This window comes from Oenanthe melanoleuca, chromosome 1A (assembly GCF_029582105.1).
Source record: "Oenanthe melanoleuca isolate GR-GAL-2019-014 chromosome 1A, OMel1.0, whole genome shotgun sequence".
In the NCBI taxonomy this organism is placed as follows: Eukaryota; Metazoa; Chordata; class Aves; order Passeriformes; family Muscicapidae; genus Oenanthe; species Oenanthe melanoleuca.
Window position 1 is genome coordinate 68,438,675 of NC_079334.1, and position 18,759 is coordinate 68,457,433.

General features: G+C 49.1%; 2 protein-coding genes across 5 annotated transcripts; both read right to left on the minus strand.

Annotated features, from left to right (window-relative positions):
- Positions 1 to 30: 30 nt before the first annotated feature.
- Positions 31 to 5,511, minus strand: LOC130248512 (carboxypeptidase A1-like). The gene is made up of 11 exons (XM_056482310.1): positions 5,302 to 5,511; positions 3,691 to 3,772; positions 3,189 to 3,323; positions 2,925 to 3,023; positions 2,389 to 2,490; positions 2,044 to 2,145; positions 1,824 to 1,934; positions 1,299 to 1,389; positions 997 to 1,196; positions 342 to 426; positions 31 to 272 (listed from the first exon to the last, which is right to left on the minus strand). The coding sequence occupies exons 1-11, from the start codon at positions 5,364 to 5,366 to the stop codon at positions 85 to 87; spliced, it is 1,260 nt and encodes a 419-aa protein (XP_056338285.1). The 5' UTR covers positions 5,367 to 5,511; the 3' UTR covers positions 31 to 84.
- Positions 5,512 to 8,651: 3,140 nt separating this feature from the next.
- Positions 8,652 to 18,723, minus strand: LOC130248518 (carboxypeptidase A2-like). Of its 4 annotated transcripts, none has more exons than XM_056482322.1 (12): positions 18,672 to 18,723; positions 14,926 to 15,012; positions 14,000 to 14,081; positions 13,032 to 13,166; positions 12,504 to 12,599; positions 11,927 to 12,025; positions 11,706 to 11,807; positions 10,862 to 10,972; positions 10,462 to 10,552; positions 9,830 to 10,029; positions 9,030 to 9,114; positions 8,652 to 8,934 (listed from the first exon to the last, which is right to left on the minus strand). In XM_056482322.1, the coding sequence occupies exons 2-12, from the start codon at positions 14,988 to 14,990 to the stop codon at positions 8,747 to 8,749; spliced, it is 1,254 nt and encodes a 417-aa protein (XP_056338297.1). In that variant the 5' UTR covers positions 14,991 to 15,012; positions 18,672 to 18,723; the 3' UTR covers positions 8,652 to 8,746. The 4 variants fall into 4 exon arrangements, with proteins under 4 accessions (XP_056338297.1, XP_056338296.1, XP_056338298.1 ...); XM_056482321.1 differs by having other exon boundaries at positions 18,585 to 18,720; XM_056482323.1 differs by lacking the exon at positions 18,672 to 18,723 and adding an exon at positions 16,647 to 16,737.
- Between the last annotated feature and the right edge of the window lie 36 nt (positions 18,724 to 18,759).

Sequence of the window (18,759 nt, forward strand, 5' to 3'; positions counted from 1 at the left end):
CATGAAAGAAACAAGGGTGGCTGACAGCACTGAATCTCCAGGAGGATTTATTGAGAGGAGGGAATGCTGTGGGGGGTGTTGGGGTCAGTATGGATGCTCCAGGACGTGCACCATGATGTCCAGGAGCGCTGGCCACGTCTCGGTGGCGGTGGGGACGATCTGGGAGCTGGGCAGGAGGAATCCGTAACGCCCCGAGTCCCTCAGCTCCAAGCTGAAGGAATATTTCACCCCGTTGTCGTAGGCCCAGTCGATGGTGGTGCCTCCTGCCATGTCTGCAGGGAGAGGAGCTCAGCTGGGAGCCCATTCCCCAGGGATTGAGGGGATGAGGGAGGGACACTCACAGATGGTGGTGGCGATGCTGCCGTAGCTGTATTTTGTCCCGAACACGGCGGCCAAGTCACTCACAGCCTTCTTGGCCAGTTCATTCTGCAAAGGAACCACCAAAAGTGGTGGGATTTGATGGATCAAAGGCAGGGGGATCTAGAGCTCATCATTCCCCATCCTTCCTGTCTAGATTTTCCCAAAAAAAACTTAATTTTGGTATTTGAGGTCCATCTCACAGCCACCCTCCACCAGGACCCAGGTGCAGGGGTTCAATATTTGGGTTGTATGTAATGAGAGTGGTGGGATCTGATGGATCAAAGGCAGGGGGATCTAAAGCTCATCAATCCCAATCCTTTCTGCTCTTGGATTTCCCAAAAAATCTTAATTTTCATGTCTGAGGTCCATCCAGTTCATTCTGCAAAGGAACCACCAAAAGTGGTGGGATCTGATGGATCAAAGGCAGGGGGATCTAAAGCTCATCATTCCCCATCCCTTCTCTAGATTTTCCCAAAAAACCTTTAATTTTTGATATTTGAGGTCCATCTCACAGCCACCCTCCACCAGGACCCAGGTGCAGGGGTTCAATATTTGGATTGTATCTTAACGAGAGGAGCAGGGAAGCTCATGGGATGCTCTGATTGATTTTCCCAGCTGGTTTTGGGGCCATCTCACCAATTCCTGGTGGTCAGGAGTGGGTTCCCTCCTGTATCCATAGGGGAAGAGCAGCATCTGGGAGTAGCTGTGGATGGAGATGACGGATTTGACGTTGCCGTGGGCGCGGATGAAATCCACGACGGCTCTCACTTCCCTCTCGGAGTGGGCGTGAGGACCACGATAGGTCTCAGAGCAGGGATTGCTGCTGGAGCCAGCACCTGGAGCAGGGGAGGAGATCCAGAGAGGATCCCTCAGGGTTTCCATCCCTGGGTTCTCCTCTAGCTGAAAGTTTTGATGTTTTTTGGTGGCTGAGGTCTCACCTCCAAACCCAGCGTCCCAATTCCTGTTGGGATCCACTCCGACACAGCGGGATCCAGCGTTGATGGACCTGGTCTTGCGCCACAGGCGGTTCTAGGAGCACATGGAGAGGAGAGCAGAGCAGGGATGGGAATCCCAACTCCTGCCCAAGGGAGCAGAGTCCATTCATGGGACTCAAAAACCATGGACAGCTGTGGTTGGGGACAACACTGGGACGAGATCCCCTGGGAATCCCATCCCCTTCCCAAGCAGTGATCTCCACTCATGGGACCCAAAAACCAGCCATGGTAGGGGACAGTGCTGGAATGAGATCCACTGGGAATCCCAACCTCTGCCCAAGCATCTCCAGAGATCTCCACTCATGGAACCCAAAAACCATGGACAGATGTGTTTGGGGACAGCACTGGGACAAGATCCACCCTGGGAATCCCAACCCTGCCCAAGCAGTGATCTCCGCTCCTGGGACCCAAAAACCACAGAGAGCCATGCTTGGGGACAAGTTCCCCCCGCGATGTCCCCGCCCTCACGGAGCTGTGGGTGAAGGCAAAGCCGTCGGGGTTGGTGACAATCTCCAGGAAGATGTCCATGCTGTCCAGGATGGCTGTCACAGAGGGGTCCTGCCCGTATTCTGTGGCGATCTGTGCGTGCAGAGGAGCAGCAGCTGCCCCAGTGCCCCTCAGAGATGAGGGCTGGGATGGATGCAGGGTGAGAATCGGGGTCCCACACCCCAGGTGACCCCAATGTCACCTTGTTGGCCGTCCAGACGCCGGTGGCGTGGGTGATCCATTCCCGCGCGTGGATGCCGGTGTCCAGCCAGACGGCCGGGCGGTTCCGTCCCCCGGTGCTGAACTGTGCAAATCACAGATCACTGAGGCTGGAAAAACCCTCCAGCATCATCCCATCCCAGCTGTGCCCCATCCCCACCTTGTCCCCATCCCACAGCCCTTGGACACCTCCAGAAACGGGGACTCCAATCCTCGCTGGGCACCTCCTGCCCACCCTTCCCATGGAGAAATTCCTGCTGCTGTCCCCCCAGAATCTCCCTTGGCACAAGTTCTCATCCTGAGGGGGGATTTTCCAGGCAGGACCCACCTTCAGCACGTACAGGGGTCTGTCCTCGTAGCTCTGCCCGATCTGGATCTTGCTGACGAGGCTGGGATGATCCTCCACCAGCACATCCATCCAGTCATAGATCTGGAAAAAGGAGCTGCTGGGTCATGAGGCTCAGCCTGGTTGAGGGTATCCAGCACTGGATGCAACAAAAGCCTCCCTGGCGAAGACCTCATGCTTCCCTGGAGAACACGAGGTGGTTGGAGCTCTGTGTGAGCACATCACAAGGTTTTTGGGAAAGCAGAATGAATGGTGAGGGGAAAAGCTCTCAACACCATCACAGCCCCCAGCAGGCCCAAACTGGGCTCCAGGCACCCCCACAGTGAAGCTGAAAATGTCTTCCACAGGCTTGGGAGATTCCAGGCTGGATGTGGAAGGTTTCCCAGTCTCCCATCTCAGCTAAAAGCTCAAGCAAGGAGGAGAAAAGTGTCCCAAAGAGGCTCAAGAACCCACCACGACCTTCCCCACATGGAAGTGACCCCAGCAGGACAAAGCCAATGCTCTGCAGAGGAAGGTACCTCATCTATGGTGTGGTAGGAGGCAAAATCGAACATCCTGGAGCTTCTCTTTATCCTCCTAGACCTCCTCATGCTTTCCTTTTCTTCATCCAGTAATTCCTGGTCAGGAGGCAAAAAAAAAATCAAACCCAAAACCCCCCAAATCAGACGGGCTGAAAGGAGCAGGGCATTGGATTTTTCTTCCATTTCTTGATTTCCAACTTTTTGGACTTTCTCTCAGGGTTGAGCTGCAGGAGCTTATCCTGATCCCATCATAGCTATTACCTGCACATCCTCAATCATGATGCTGTAGGAAAAATTGTGGAAACCCAGGAATTTTTTGACTCCCTGGAGGCTGAGGAAGGGCACCCGCAGGTCCACGGGGTGGCCAGGGCTGTTGGGGTGACGCCAAAAATCCACCTGGGAAGAAGAATTTGGGCTGAAAGGGAGAGAACTCAGCCCCATCCTGTGCTGGTGCTCACCCACTGAGCTCCCCAGGGGTCTCACAGGAGTTTCCATGAAGAACCTAAAAAGGTTTTTGGACAAATTTTGGGCCACAGATGAATGTCTGGATAGGGACCTACAGAAATACTTCAGCCCAAGTTGTTGGGAGTATTTGTGGGGTGTTCCCAGTTCACACCAAACAGGAGCTCTGAGCTCAAGAAACCCCAGGTTAAATTGATATTGACATGGTTCTAAATGAAACATCTCCAAAATGGGGAGGAAAAGGGATGGAGGGAGGCCTGGATTCACCAGGTCTGTGACCTCAGGACCCCTCAGAGCTCACCTGCAGCTCCTCCTGCTCCCCCAGCACCCCCAGCAGGGAGATCTGCTCCTCATTCCTGGCGGTGACACGCAGGACCTGGTCCCTGCAGGGAGGCACAGGGGTCACAGGGAGGGGACTCAGCCTGGGGGGAGGCTCCACACCATCTCAGAGGGTTGGAAAATGCATCAATTGTTGGTGTTGAAAGAAAAAAAAAAAGCAGGTTCAGAGCAGCCATGATGGCAAAGAGTAAATGCTGGGGAGCTTTAGATGATGATCAGCCTTGTTTGATCAGCTGCTGATATTCTGGGGAATATCTCACATGGATCTGTTCTCTGTCTAGGGATTTATTCTTGATTTAGTCTGGCTGGGCTGCCCAAGGACAGGCACAGCCCCTGCAGAGGAGGAAATGTTCTATGGGACAGAGGTTTTGTCAGCTCAGATCAATCCTCCAGCCTCTCCTGTTGGGCAGTGCTTCAAGCCCCTCCCAAAATGGCACAAAATTCCTTCACCTTTCCCCTTTCCCACCTTTCATCCTCTGAACTCCTCCTTTATCAGTTTAACCACCTCCCCAGGGTGATAACAATTTCCATTTGCCCATTAGGAAATGTCTGGGGGATTCAGGCAGGCATTAAGTCCTTGTGATTTTTGCCAAAATCAGGGGGCAGCTCTGACATTCCCTGGACAAGCTTGGATCCCTTTCATGCTGGTGGCATGTCCAACATCCTGGGGGTACATTTTTATGGATAGATTTTTCCCTACTCTGAACATGGAATTCTCACTTTCCAATTGTCAGTCCAGTCATTCAGACCTTTCTGGAAATGGATTGAAATCTTTGGGAGTTTTGGGTGGTCCTCACCCCCACCCCCCTGCATCCCATGGCCCCTTTTCAGCCTCATTCCTGCACTGGCTCTGCTGTTCTGATCTCCAGGAGCTACAAGCAGGATGTTCATCCTGGAAAAAATGCTGCCCTCCCTCCACAGGGCCCCTTCTCCAGTCACATCTTGCTCTTTCCCACGGCGTATTATTCCCAGAAATCCTTGGCTGTAATTCCCATAAATCCTTGAGTTTTATTCCCATAAATCCTTGGCTGTTATTCCCAGCAATCCTTGAGTTTTATTCCCAGCAATCCTTGGGTTTTATTCCCAGCAATCCCTGGCTGTTATTCCCAGTAATCCTTGGGTTTTATTCCTGACAGTTCTTGGGTTTTATTCTCATCAATCCTTGAGTTTTATTGCCAGCAATCCCTGGCTGTTATTCCCAGCAATCTTTGAGTTTTATTCCCAGTAATCCTTGGCTATTATTCCCAGAAATCCTTTGGTTTTATTCCCAGCAATCCTGGTCTGTCATTCCCAGAAATCCTTGGATTTTCATTCCCAGCAATCTTTGGATGGCTCCATAGCCATCCCAAATCCTCTGGGACTCCACAGCCTGGCAAAGCTTGGAGCAATGCCCTCGGGGTCCAGCATTCCCCCATTTCCACCTGCTGCATGCTCCAAACCTGGGGTGAAACCAACCCTTTCCTAGCTGAGAAAATCCCCTGTGGGGTTTCCATCCTTTGGGATGTCACCCGATGGCGGAGCTGGATCCCCATCCCAGCCATGCTCCCACCACCCCCGATCCAGCAGGACTCACCCCACGAAGAGCTGCTGGGTGCTGGTGACCCCCAGGAGGGTGAGGAACACCAGGAGGGTCTCCATGGTGGCTGGGAGCAGAACCAGAACCCCGAGGATGGACAGAACCCCCTCGGTGCTCGGGTCCCTCCCGGAGCCGCTCGCCGTCCCCGCGGCGTCGCAGCGCCGAGCAGCGCCGGCAGGAAGGGCTCCCAGCCCAAATGTTTGCTTTATTTGGCAAAGTCAACACGAGAGCAGCCAAATTAGGGAGGATCTGATAACGTCTTCCTCGGTGAGCGGGTCCTGGCTGAGTGGCCCCGCTCCCAGCTCCGAGCTGCTGCGGGTACAGGCGGCTCCCAGCCCATGGGATGGCGTGGGCACAGCAGCCCCAAAACCACAAGGAAACACCTCTTTGTTCCCACGGATTTCTTCACTGCACATTGCTATGAGTAAGTCAATCATAATTATGATTAGTAATGTGTGTGTAATGCAAGCTACTACAAAGTCACTCACAGAAAAAGCAAGCGTTTAAACGTAGACGTAGTTATGATTAATTGGCTTATGCATCCATGTATCTATATATAAATATATAAAATGTAAAATATATTATTCAAATTATTCATCAAACCATTCCCAGCAGTGAGGCCACTTGATGGTGGATGAAATCTCACTTCAAAGCTGATGGAGGTTGTGGAGCTCAGAGGTGCACAAGGACGTTCACCTGGGGTAATGCTCAGAGAGAAAGGCTCATTTTGGGGTAGAAAATGAATTATTTTTGTGTTTTCAGTGTGAGCAGTGGCTCTGGAGCAGCTGGGGCTATCCCAGGAGGTCAGTTTGTCAGAGGTGTCTTTGTTCCCCAGTTAAAGCAGAGTCTTTGTTCTGCAGGTTACAGCAGGGCCTTTGTTGGGCCTTATCTGTGCTGCCCCGAGCTCCCACCGTGCTTGTCAGGGATGCTCCAGGGTCTGGGCTGTGTTCCCAGGCTGGCAGCACCTCCCAGGGCAGGTTTGTACAGCTGACACCCTCTGGCCGTGGTTTTCTCCACTAAATCTGGGGATTCTGGCTGCACCCAGAGCAGGAGGTGCCGTGGGGAAGGTGCTGGGGTCTGTTGAGGTTTGTGGAACAGAGCTGGTTTCAGGATCCTCCTCGAGTGTGGTTGAGGTGGGAAGGGACCATGGGAGGTCTAAATCTGTCCTGGTTTGAAGGACACTTGTCTGCCAATAAAGGCAGAAGCTTCTGTTTCAAATGGAAATTATTATCATTTTGAAATTAAGGGGCTCTCAGGCAAAGAGATGGGAATTAGGAATAACACTTCTTTACTAGGAACATTAAAATAGAAATGCAGTATTACACAGAACAATCCCAAACCCTGCCAGAGTCAGAATCCAAGCTGACACCCGTCAGTCAGTCAGGGTGTTGGCACAGTCCCATTCAATGGTGGCTGCATCCTCCTGCAGGGGCAGATGTGGTTCAGCTGGAGCAGTGCTCCTGGAGAAGGTGCAGTTTCCTCTGAAGGTGCAGGGATGATGTGCAAAGGTCTGGTTTTCCTCTGGAATGCAGTGGGAAGAAGGTGCCTTGGTGTCCAAAATGTCAGTTTTTATCTGGGTAGGAAAGGCTTGGCTCCTCCCCTGGCTGGAGCATCTCCCAGTGGGATGATGGAATTTTATCAGTCATGCCCTGGGACTCACTGGCCATGAACAGGAGATATCTCCTGGAGGGAGGATGGGCTGTGGGAAAGATAAAGATGATTGCCCAGCTGGTTTAAAGATGGCCCATGAGCAGATAATGTGTGCCAGGAGATCAGGGTCACTGCCTCAGCTGGTTTAACAGATGGGGACAGAATTCACATTGCTGGCCACATCCTGTATTGCAGCCCAAGACATGTCTGACCTGGGTGAAGCATGGTCAGCTCTGGGCACCCACCAGCTCCCTCCCTGCTGGATCTTGGAGTCCTCCAGAGATGGAGGCTGCACAGCCCCACTGGCACCAGGTCCTGCTGCTTCTGCTGGTGAGAAAAGCATTTCCTGATGTCCCTCCTGGCTCTCCCCCTTCCAGCTGATGCTGGTGTCTCTCCCATCACTCTGTGTGGTGAAGAGCTTGGCTCTGTTTCCTCAATTGTCTCCTTCCTTGGCATGGGAAGGTCACTGTGTCATCTCCAGCCCATCTCCCACCATGGCACAACCCTCCTGTTCCTCTGGGTGGCATCCACTGCTCTGACCCCAAATCTCTGGAGTCAGGGCCCCACACCTGGATGAGCTCTCCTCACAGAGGCACTTCAAGAGGAGGGCACAGGGAACCTCAAGCCCTGGATGGTTGGAATGAATTTCCAAGCCAGGACAAGGTCACAGTTCCACATTCCCATCAAGGCTCCTCAGGCTCTGGCAAGAGCTCATCCAGCTCCAAGAGCCACCTGTGTGCCCTGTCCCTGGGATTTACCATCAGTGGTTTTTAATCAGGGGGCAGAGGATGGGATTTTGGAAAGCTGGTCAGTTTAGGAAGCAGGTACCTCTGGATAAAGCCATGAACAGAGGGGACAGGGACACTGCCACGAGCATGGGTTTGCTTTCCAAACCAACAGCTTCTAACCCAAACCCAGCCCCCTGTGGCACTTCTGTGCCTTCCCCTTTTCCACCCCGCAGGGTTTTATCGGTTTTTATCGGCCACATCAGTGCTGTTTGCTCTCCTGCCAGGCTCCCCAGGGTGAGTAACTCACCAGCTGCTGGGGGGTCACAAGACACCAAGATAAACCTGTTAGACTCGATAATCACCACAGCAGCAACAGCCAGTGCTAATCTCTGATCCTTCAGGGCCTCCTGAGCTCTTTGCTCTTAATCCCCAAGAAATTTGCAGGATTAACAGTGGAACAGGGGCTCCTGAGGTGTCTCCTCCCATCTCCATCTTCCCTCCAACCACACCCATGGGGAATGGGTGGGAGGGAGAAAAGGGGCAGCCAGATGTATGGGGGTGTACATTTGAGGGCAGTGGTCGGGGGCCTGGCAGGGCCCTGAGGCTCATTAAGGGAAATTAAATTACTTTAATCAGTTCCATAGCCTGGATTATGCTGGTTAACACCAGGCCCTCTGCACCAGCCCCTTCAGCCTGGAGAAGGATCCAGGGAAAACTTCCAGGGAATCCAGGAGAGCTGGAGAGGGACTGGGGACAAGGGATGGAGGGACAGGACACAGGGAATTGGGAAAGGGGAGATTTGGGAATTAGGAATTGCTGGCTGGGCTGGAATTGCCAGAGAATCCCTGGATCCCTGCAATGCCCAAGGTTGGACATTGGGGCTGGGAGCACCTGGGGCAGTGGGAGGTGTCCCAAAATCTCCTGGGGGATGTGTCACACACAAGGACCAGGAACACATCAAACACCATAGAGGGGGTGCACAGGGGGTTTATTCAGCCATTCCCATCACTGCAGCCAGCAGGGAGGATTCAAGAGCTGCTGCAGCAGAAACTCCAGCCCAGCTCTCAGGAGGACTTGTCCCTGACGTGCTCCATGATCCTCTTGAGGCCCAGCCAGGTCTCCTTGGCTGCAGGCAGGATCTGGTTGGCAGGCAGCAGGAAGCCGTAGCGCCCCGTGTCCCGCAGCTCGAAGGCAAAGGAGTATTTGATGCCATTGTCATAGCTCCAGTCAATGCTGCCTCCACTGGCTTGGTCTGGAAGGGAAAAGGAGATGATGCAGACCCTGAGGGGAGGACAGGGATTGGTGTTAGGGACAGCCCCTAAAAGCTCTGAGGGGCCAAATACTCACAGATGGTTTTGCAGATGGTGCCCACTTGGAAGGTGGTGCCGTAGAGGGAGCGGATGGAACTGGCAGCAGCTCTTCCCAGAGATTCCTGCAGGGGAGGAGATGAAGGGAAGGTCAAGAAGCAGCCACACTTCCTGAGATTGAACATTGGGATTTCACCAGAAATCTCCAAACTGCTGTGGAGATGATTCACACCAAGAGCAGCCACAGGATTTTGGGAGGTGCCACTGCAGGTGAGGTAACTTCAGCAGGTTCTGTCAGTGCTCATCCAGTGTTTCTCTCACTGGCTCAAGAGATACCAGAAATTCCCAAGACTCCAAAATTCCAGGGAATGAGGCTGAGAAGGGGGCATAGAATGTAGGGGGGTGGGGGTGAGGACCACTCAAATTTCCAAGACTCCAAGGTCAACTTTGTGCTCATTTCAACTGAATAATGGGGGTTGGATGGAAAACAGAGCTGAGTTCTTTGTGAAGGGGGAAAAAGGCAGCAAATTGCCACAGGGTAGATTGGGTATTAGGACAAAGAGATTCAGGAAACTTTGGGATGAGCTTGAAAAAAGCTGTGGAATTCTTCTTTAGAAATATCAAAACAATTAATCCAAACTCAGACTGAAATTGGCTCTGACTCCAAAGCCCTTTCAGCACAGGGTTAGAACAGAGACCTCCAGAGGTCTTTCCCATTGGAATTCTGGTTGTGATTGCCTCAGAGATATTATTCCAGCTGTGGTTAGGGAAGAGTATGGGAAGTACAGAAAGGCAGCTGGACAGAAGAGAAGAAGGGAAAGCCAAGTCCTTGTGTCTCACCAGCTCAGCATAATCATCTGGCCTGGTGCATTTGTATCCATAGGGATACATCAGGAGCTGGGAGTAACTGTGGAGGGTCAGGAAGGCCTTGAAGTTTCCATGATTCTTGATGAAGTCAACAACAGATTTCACTTCCACCTCGGAGTTGGCGCTGGGCCCGTGGTAGGACTCGGAGCAGGGGTTGTTACTGGCTCCAGGACCTGGTGGAGCAAGGAGGGAACAAACCTGTGAGGAGTGGAATTCCTGGGAGTCAGGGCAGACACACTAAGCTGGGCTGCAGCCAAAGCAAGGCCGTAAATGCTGATAAGTGCTCAAACAGCAGTGACAGTGGGAATGTTCATGGGAGGTGCTTTGAGACAATGCAACCTGGAACAGATTGTCCAGAAAACTCAGGAATCCCCATTCCTGGGGGTATTCTGTGGCTTGGAACAACCTGGGATAGAGGAAGGTGTCTTTGCCCATGGCATGGAGTGAAACTAAATAATATTTTGGGTCCTTCCAACCCAAACCATTCTGTGATTCCATAATTCCATGATGCTGCCTCCTCCTGTGCTCAGGGTGATTAATCCCCTTTTTAAAGGCAGTTGCTGGTTCTGTGTACCAGGATCCAGAAGCCAGAAGTTTATCCCTACCTCCAAAACCTGCATCCCAGTTCCTGTTGGGATCCACTCCGACGCAGACGCTGCCGGGAATCTTGGAGCGGGTTTTCCTCCACATGCGATTCTACAACAGAGAAATGTTTCCAAAATGGAGCAAAGTGAGCTGCTGGCACCACAGCTGCTCCCCAGAAAACTCCCACCTATGAGGGACTGATCCTAGGAATGATCCCAAGTGTATATCAGAACTGCCAAGAGTCAAAAATTAAATGTATTTACTAAAACAGGGGGTTGGGATGGCTTAGACAAATAATGAGGATCTTGGTCTGCCCAACTCTTTGGTAACTCCTCTCACAGCATTCAGACTTTCAGAGCCCACTTCCCTCATGTTTATTATTTCCTTGGAAGAGCCAGGAATGTCCCTGAGCTGACCCACCGTGGTGTGAGTGTACACAAATCCATCAGGGTTGGCGACTGGCAGCAGGAAAAGATCCATCTTGTCCAGGAGGGAGGTGATGGAATCATCTGTTCCATAGTCAGAGGCAATCTAGGCAGAGACAGAGCACACCCTGCTTAGCAGAGCAATTCCTTCCCAAATGTTCATCCCCTCATTGTTTGGGACAGAGGAAAGGCTGGATTTTGGGGCAGGGAAACAAGGAACATCCATTATCTGCTGGCCATAACTGTTCCTTGTTATACATGGAGTGAGCAGTGAATCTGGTTTATTGTTTTATTCTGAAAACAGGAGGTCTTTAGAATAAAATGGGAGAAGACAACAATTTTCTCCTCCCTGTCCCAGAGGACAGGCCAAGGCTGAGATGGAATAGCCAGGTTGGGAATTCTCAACTGTGCTGCACTGACAGAGCCCAAGGAGCTTTTGGACAACACTCTCAGGCACAGGGTGGCTCCTGGGGACGGTTCTGTGCAGGGCCAGGAGTTGGACCCTTATTCTGTGATCCTGTGACTTCTCTATCATTTCCAGCAGGATTTAAATCCTCATTTATAGACAGCTGGAAATCTGGGCATTTTATGGAAGGAAACAAACCCCACTGCATTTTTCTGTGTAGCTTAAAGCAGCAAAATAACCTTATTTGTGTACCAATTCCACCTGAACCACTACATGTGTCTGTTGTGACAGGACCGAGTTTTCCAATTCCAGCTGCCACATCCTCAGGGAGTCACCTCAGTGGGAGGTGAATTTAAACACTCTGAGGGATGATATTGTCAGAAATACCAGGGAGCATTGGCAAGAGAAGCAGAGGTGGATCCCTTGCAGGAACCTTGTTGGCGATCCAGAGAGCGCTGGCCTGCGTCACCCACTCGCGCGAATGGATGCCGGCGTCGAGCCAGATGGCCGGGCGGCGGGAGCCTCCGGTGCTGAACTGCAACCAGAAACAGAGCACTCAAACCTGGCCCCTCCCAGCCAAGGACAGCCCAGAATATGCTCTGGGCTGTGCTGTCATGCATCCCCATGCACACAGCCCGTGGTTTTTGTTGTTACCTTCAGGACGTACAGAGGTCGCTTCTCGTAGGATTCCCCGATCTGGATCTTTTCCACGAAGCTGTACTCGGATGCAAGGTGGTCCAGCTCTTCATTAATCTGAAATGAAGGGACACAAGGACATTAAAATCATATTTATGTGTTCTGCCACTCCTTCCAGAGAGTCATGGGCTGATTCCCACACACCTTCCACTATCCCAGGTTTCTCCAACCTGGCCTTGGACACTCCCAAGATGAGGAAGCCACAGCTTTTCTGGGCAAAAAATTCTTTATTTCCCAATTTCAATATCCCTTTAATTTCTCTTTCTTCTGAAGGACAGGGTTGTTGGTTTTTTGGGTTTTTTTTGTTGTTTTTTTTTTTTTTTTTTGACAGGAGAGTTTCTGGAATTTCAATCAACACTGTCAGGGACAGCGCTGGCTGATTGCTTCGAGCACAAAATTAATATTGCAAAAAACAAACCCACATGCCAGCAAAAGCTGCAAGGATATTTTAGGTCTTAATACAGGATGTTGAATTGAAGACAGCATGCAAAAATATCAGAAAAAAATCAGAATACTCTTCCCCTGAGGTACTCACATCATCCAGAGTGTGGTAAGCACCAAAATCGAAGCCGGCGCCACGCTGCCTTTGGGTACTCTCAGCCATGTCCTGCTTTTCTTTATCCAGAACATCCTAAAATAACATTCAAATGGTGAGAAGTGTCTGCTTCACTTGCTGAAAGAGAAATAAATGCAAAAGCAGTGAGTTAATGCTGGTTTAGATGCTTTTTGGGGATTACTGCTCATGAGGAAATGTCAGATTAGTGCCCAAGTGAGTGATTTTTATCAGTTTACTGAATGATGAGTAACTTCATTGTTTGTATTCCCAAAAAATCCAGGTGTGATTCCTCAGGGGTTGTCAGAAGAGCCCTGTGGAGTTTATTGATGTCACTACTCAAAGAACACCTACAGCAATCCATGGATTGTCTTGGAGGAATAATCCAGAACGTACAAAAGTAAGGGGAGGATCCCAGGGAAAACAGAGCATGGAAAAGTGGGAATGAGGCCAAATTGTCAATCAGTGTTTCCAAAGATGTGAGGAATCAGTGCCAGTGGCACTGCCCACCTGCAGGTCCTCGATCAGGATGGAATACTCAATGCCCTGGGACTCCAGGAAGGCTTTCACTGACTGGACACTGGCAGCAGGAATCCTCACATCCACGGGCAGGGCAGGGGCAGAGGGGTTGATCCAGAAATCCAGCTGGAGACAAACAGGAAAATGGGTTTGGTTTGGGGAAGGCATCCTGCAAACAGCTCTTGCAGGGTTTTAGAAATGCTGATTTCTCCCAAATCCAACATCCCCTGCAGAGAAGAGCCCTGGAATGTTCTCTGTGCCCTCACCACAACCTTATATCAGTTCTGTTGATAAACTCAATAAAATAACAAATTCCAAGGGCCTTGAGTCAGTTTTTTCATTGACTTCTAGGCTTTGGTCACAAAAATAAGAGGAAATTTTAGTTGTCTCTGATGATTATTTTATTATTCTCCCTTTTACTAGAAACAATTTCAAGAAAAAACTCCATATTCCAGTCTTAGGTAACATGAAACCCATTGTTTTTATTTCTCCTTTTATCTCTCCTTTGGTAGGACTTTTCTAAATTTTAATTTCTAAATTATTCATATAATATTTTTTTAAGCCAGTGATTTAAAAAAGTGATGTTAAAACTTCTCACCAATGGCAATAAGAAACAGTAACAACCTGGAATTTTACACTGTAGGCTAATAAATTCCTTCCATAACTCTGGGAGATAAAACATTGCCATTCCCACTGGGAAAACAAGTTTTTCAACACTAAGATTAAAATCTAACAATTAAATATGATGTAAAACCAATAAGAAAAATTTATCAGTTCTGAACACTGAGCGGGTATTTGAACTTGCAGGTGAAATTTGAAGTGTTGAGAAAATAAACTTATTTATGGCAGCTGCCCCAGGGTGATGGGGTGCAGATTCACACCGTGTTGTGAATGAGATGCAAATCCCAAATCCTGCCCGGTGTGAATTGTTCCAAAATGCCTCTGTGGCCATGACCCACCTCCAGGTGTTCCAGCGATTCCAAAAGCTGCAGCTGCTTCACCTCCTCCTCATTTTTGGTCTTGATTCGGAGAACCTGGTGCCTGCAATAAATCGGTGTTTTCAGAACCTGGGTGAACTGGTTTGTTCCCGAGATCGTTAATTCAGTGTTAATTGTGTGTTAATGGCTCATTTAATCACTTGATTTGGTGTCACCCAAGAGTTCAACCAACAATGTGGATGAGTTTTAAATCACAGGGTTTGGATTCTGCTGTGAATTAACCACAGCTGCTGAGGAATGGATTCACGAGATTCACTTCAGGATTAAATCATCAAAATGGCCCCTCCTAGCTTTATAAATCCCTGAGTTTTGGGACATTATTTTTTGTTCTTAATCCTTAAAACTTCATACATAGAATTATTCACTGGAATCTAGTGCTCACTCACTGCACCTCTGGATTTATCCAGTAGGATTTTATAATCTTTCATTATTAAAATTATCGGTGAGGCTGTTAGGAAATACCCCGCGGGATAATTTTTGCAATGCAATACAAAGACAAACCTTTAGAATTTAATGGTTGGAAATCAGGATTTGAAATGCTTAGAAAGGCATAAAGAGGAGGAAGGAAGAGAAATAAGAAACTTGGGAGGGGGAAAAGGGAAAGTGGTGAACTTTCTGCTTTTGCACTGAGGTTCAGCTCCAGCCAAATCCAAGCCTTGGATGAACAGGAATTGAGGAACTGAGGATCTCAACTCCACAGCTGGACCCTTCTCCTTAGAAATCCCAAACAGAAGTAAACAGATGTTCCCTCAAACAGCTGAGCAGCAAAGCAACAAAAACAACCAGCCACAAAACCCAAAAAAATGTGCCCCGAGCAGATTTGGTGAAGTTGAGACCATGAAAAACAACAACTTAAATGAAAGGTTTTCCACAAAAACGTCACTCACCCCACGAAGGTCTCCAGGCACAGGGAAGCCCCGATGAGGGCGCTGAAGATCAAGAGCAGCTTCATGGTTCTGGAAGTTCAGCTGGGGCTGGCAAAGGGGAATTTATACAGAGCTTCAGTTTTCAGATAAAACCCATCTGATAGAACCTATCGCTCCATGTGATCAAATTCTCACATTTATCACAGCCCTCAAGGCCACCAGCAGACAAGAGGCCGATTTCACCTCCAAAAAAATATTTTCCACTGACACATCCAAGCCAGGGCGGGGGAGGAGTCGATCCCAATGCTCTGACCACAAAAATGTGAGTGTCCTTTCACACGTTTTTCAGGGCAGGGGAGAACAGGGACAAACAGAACTCATCCCAGCTCTGCTCTTGGTCAGGGGCATTTCCAGTTGTCCATTTTTTGTTCCAAAGGATATTTAAGTGGTTGTTATTCAGGAGGGAGAGCAGACTCCTGAGTTTTGGGAATAATCTCCCATGGGAACACCCAGCTGTGGCTGTCCCACAATTCAGGTAAAGTGCTGGATAAACTTTTTGTTTATCTAAACCAAAATGTTTCTGAGGGAAAGCCTGGAGCTGACCCTGCTGTCACATGCTCAGCTGCTCAATCCACCTCAGGAGAAGCAGGAAAGGAATTCCCAGAGGAAAGTTTTAATAAAGATCTCAGCTGTATCACTCAGCATTTGTCAGCACCTTCCTGAGGAGTCTCCTCTCAGCTCCATTCCCACCCTACAGGAGTTGTGTTCACAGTTGCAGGCAAGTTCTTTGTCTCATGTTTTTGGGAACAAAGGGAGCTCCAGGCAGGGATTAGTCCTGCTTTGGTCTGGAGGGTTGAGTCATTTTGTAACTGCTGTGTCTTGGGGGCACCAGGAGTTTAACCAAAAGTTCTCCACTCCCTCAACCTAAACCAAATAACAAAAATTTGTCCCAAGAGACAGGAACCATCACAGGAATTTCTGCTGCTTCTGGAGCTACAGCAGCTCTGGTGGAAGCAAATCCCACCTGTGGCTTCCAGACTCCAATATTTCATAAGGAATCAGCTGACTGTCCACAGCACCTGCCACAGGTCACTCTTTGAAAAACAGGAAGGAGGGATTTAATCTAGGGTAAAATTAGAGCTGGTTTCATTACTCATGCTACATCCCACATGGATTTAAGGGCTGCCAAGAAACCCTGCCAAACCTGACGTCAGGATCCAAAGTATCCCAACCAGCTCTGAGTGCCTGACCAGCATCATCCTCCACCCACTGCATTTCAGGAGCTGCACCCAAATCAAACCTCGGCTCACTCCTCATCCCCTGGGGGCTGCAGGGACCCCAGCAATGACCTCCTGCTGGAGCCAGGAGGTCCTGAAGGGTCTAGGAAAGGTCTGGAGGGCTTCCAGCACATTCCAGGGGCTGAAGGGGCTCCAAGGAGCTGGAATTTGGGAAAGGCACAGAGGGACAGGATATAGGGAGTGGCTTCCCACTGCCACAGGGATATTGGGGAGGAATTCCTGGCTGGCCTGGAATTCCCAGAGGAGCTGTGGCTGCCCCTGGATCCCTGGAATGTCCAAGGAAATGTTGGGAGCACCTGGGACAATGGGAGGGTTGGAACTGGGTGATCTTTGAGGTCCCTTCCCACCCAAACCAATCAAAGATTTCAAGAGGCTGAAAACATCCACGGTGCTGATCCCAAAAGGGGAGCAGCAGGGAGGCAAAGGTGGGAGAAGGGACCTCACCACAAGCAGCAGAGCCCCAAGGGATCCAACCAAGAGGAGCAGAGCAGGTGCAGGTCCTCAGACAGCTCCCAGGATGTCACCAAGCACAGCTCCAAACCCCCCCTGAACCCACTGCAGCTCAAGCAAGCCCCACAAACAACTGGGCTGAGCTTAAATGCATTGCAGGGTGGGTGGAGGGTGCGTGGGTGAGGGCAGGCAGGGCTGTCCTGCAGGGTGGGACGTGCTCTCCACACTCCCTGCTGGGGCTGTGGAGTCACCCTGTGAGTCAGCAGCACCTGGGGACACTTGAGTGTCCTGCTGAGAAGGACAGGAGTCTGCCAATAAAGGCAGGAGCTTCTCTTTGAAATGGAGAATGTAAAACCCCTCCCTCCAAATTATTATCATTTTGAAATTAAGGAGCTCTCAGGCAAAGAGATGGGAATTAGGAATAACAGTTCTTTACTAGGAACATTAAAATAGAAATGCAGTATTACACAGAACAATCCCAACCCCTGCCAGAGTCAGAATCCAAGCTGACACCTGTCAGTCAGTCAGGGTGTTGGCACAGTCCCATTCCATGGTGGCTGCATCCTCCTGCAGGGGCAGATGTGGTTCAGCTGGAGCAGTGCTCCTGGAGAAGGTGCAGTTTCCTCTGAAGGTGCAGGGATGATGTGCAAAGGTCTGGTTTTCCTCTGGAATGCAGTGGAAAGAAGGTCCCTTGGTGTCCAAAATGTCAGTTTTTATCTGGGTAGGAAAGGCTTGGCTCCTCCCCTGGCTGGAGCATCTCCCAGTGGGATGATGGAATTTTATCAGTCATGCCCTGGGACTCAAAAAAAAACTTTTCACCTTTGGATAGAAATATTTCATTGACATGGCAAAGGGCTCCACTGGCAACTCATCTCCTGGATATTCAGAGTTCATTTGCTATAGCACCAATTTATTTTGGATTACTGATGAGGGAACTATTATTTCTGTAAATAATGGATTGCCTCTACGTCCCTAGTTCCCCTTGGAAATGCCCTGGATAAGGAATGAGCAGGGATTTCAGTATGTGGTTTACCATTTGTACACTTAGAATTAATTTTGGGAGCAGGACCCATATTTTTGATGTTTATGTCAGTGTAATGACCCTGGTTGCAATGGAGCCACATATTTCCAACTCAGTTTTCCTTAAATTAAAAATCAAGACCTTCAAATTTGAAAAGTTATCATCAGACAGAAAACTCTTTCCATTTCAAAGCAGAAATATGAAGTTACACCTCTAAAAAGATTTGAAGTTCTGCATGTTTTGGAAATGAAATCACTTTCCTAACTCATTTTTAATTGGTCATTTTAGTTATTTATGAGCAGTGATCACTTTTAACCAGCACTAGTAAAGCTTACCAACAGACTTTTATTATAACTTTGATTATTAAATCATCAATTAAGTTTGTTAAATCTAAACCTGACAAACTTCAATGAACAGACCCAAAGAATTTGGGGATGTTAAATTTATGGCACTTCAAGAGTATTGAAGTAATCAGAAAATTAGGGGAAATTAAGGTTTAAAGGTAGGAGACTCCATGTCTGAGAAAAAGATAACAAAATGAGTAAATAATTTGGACCAGATCAGTATAAAAAGTGAGGAAATTAATAGGGAACGCAATACTAAATAATGAAGAGGATTGTGCCTTTGCTTGTTAAAATATTAAAAAGTGAAAAAGTTTTATATTGGGGCTCATGTGGAGGCCTGAACTTTGCCAGCCACACACACAAACCTTGTCCAAGAATAAATATCAGACTTGCTAATATTTTTTAAAAGGTAGTGTTAGGAGTCTTATTTATCCTCAGGGTTTCAGTGACACTTGTACAGAAATATGAAATTGTGCTTGCACAGAAATAGGAAGTTAAATCTACATAGAAAGATTAAACTACATTTGTACAGCACGCAAATCGACCTAAAATTCCTTAAAATTTTACCTGCTGACTGTGGCAACGTGCTGCTCTGACACACATGGCAACGTGTAATTAAATAATTTAAGTATAAAGATAAGTTTAAAAAAATACCGAAAACAGCGCGAAACGCGTCCCCGTGAGGGCTCCTCCGCCCCCCCCCAACATGGCGGCGCCCCCACGCATTCCCGCCAAAACCCGC

Coding starts and splice junctions, on each gene's coding strand:
- LOC130248512 (XM_056482310.1), bottom strand. CDS start 5,366: ATGGAGACCCTCCTGGTGTTCCTCACCCTCCTGGGGGTCACCAGCACC. Junction 3,773..5,301: donor ACCCAGCAGCTCTTCGTGGG/GTGAGTCCTGCT, acceptor GCCTCCCTGCAG/GGACCAGGTCCTGCGTGTCA. Junction 2,146..2,388: donor GACCCCTGTACGTGCTGAAG/GTGGGTCCTGCC, acceptor TGATTTGCACAG/TTCAGCACCGGGGGACGGAA.
- LOC130248518 (XM_056482322.1), bottom strand. CDS start 14,990: ATGAAGCTGCTCTTGATCTTCAGCGCCCTCATCGGGGCTTCCCTGTGC. Junction 13,167..13,999: donor AATCGCTGGAACACCTGGAG/GTGGGTCATGGC, acceptor GTTTGTCTCCAG/CTGGATTTCTGGATCAACCC. Junction 8,935..9,029: donor CACCATCTGCAAAACCATCT/GTGAGTATTTGG, acceptor TTTCCCTTCCAG/ACCAAGCCAGTGGAGGCAGC.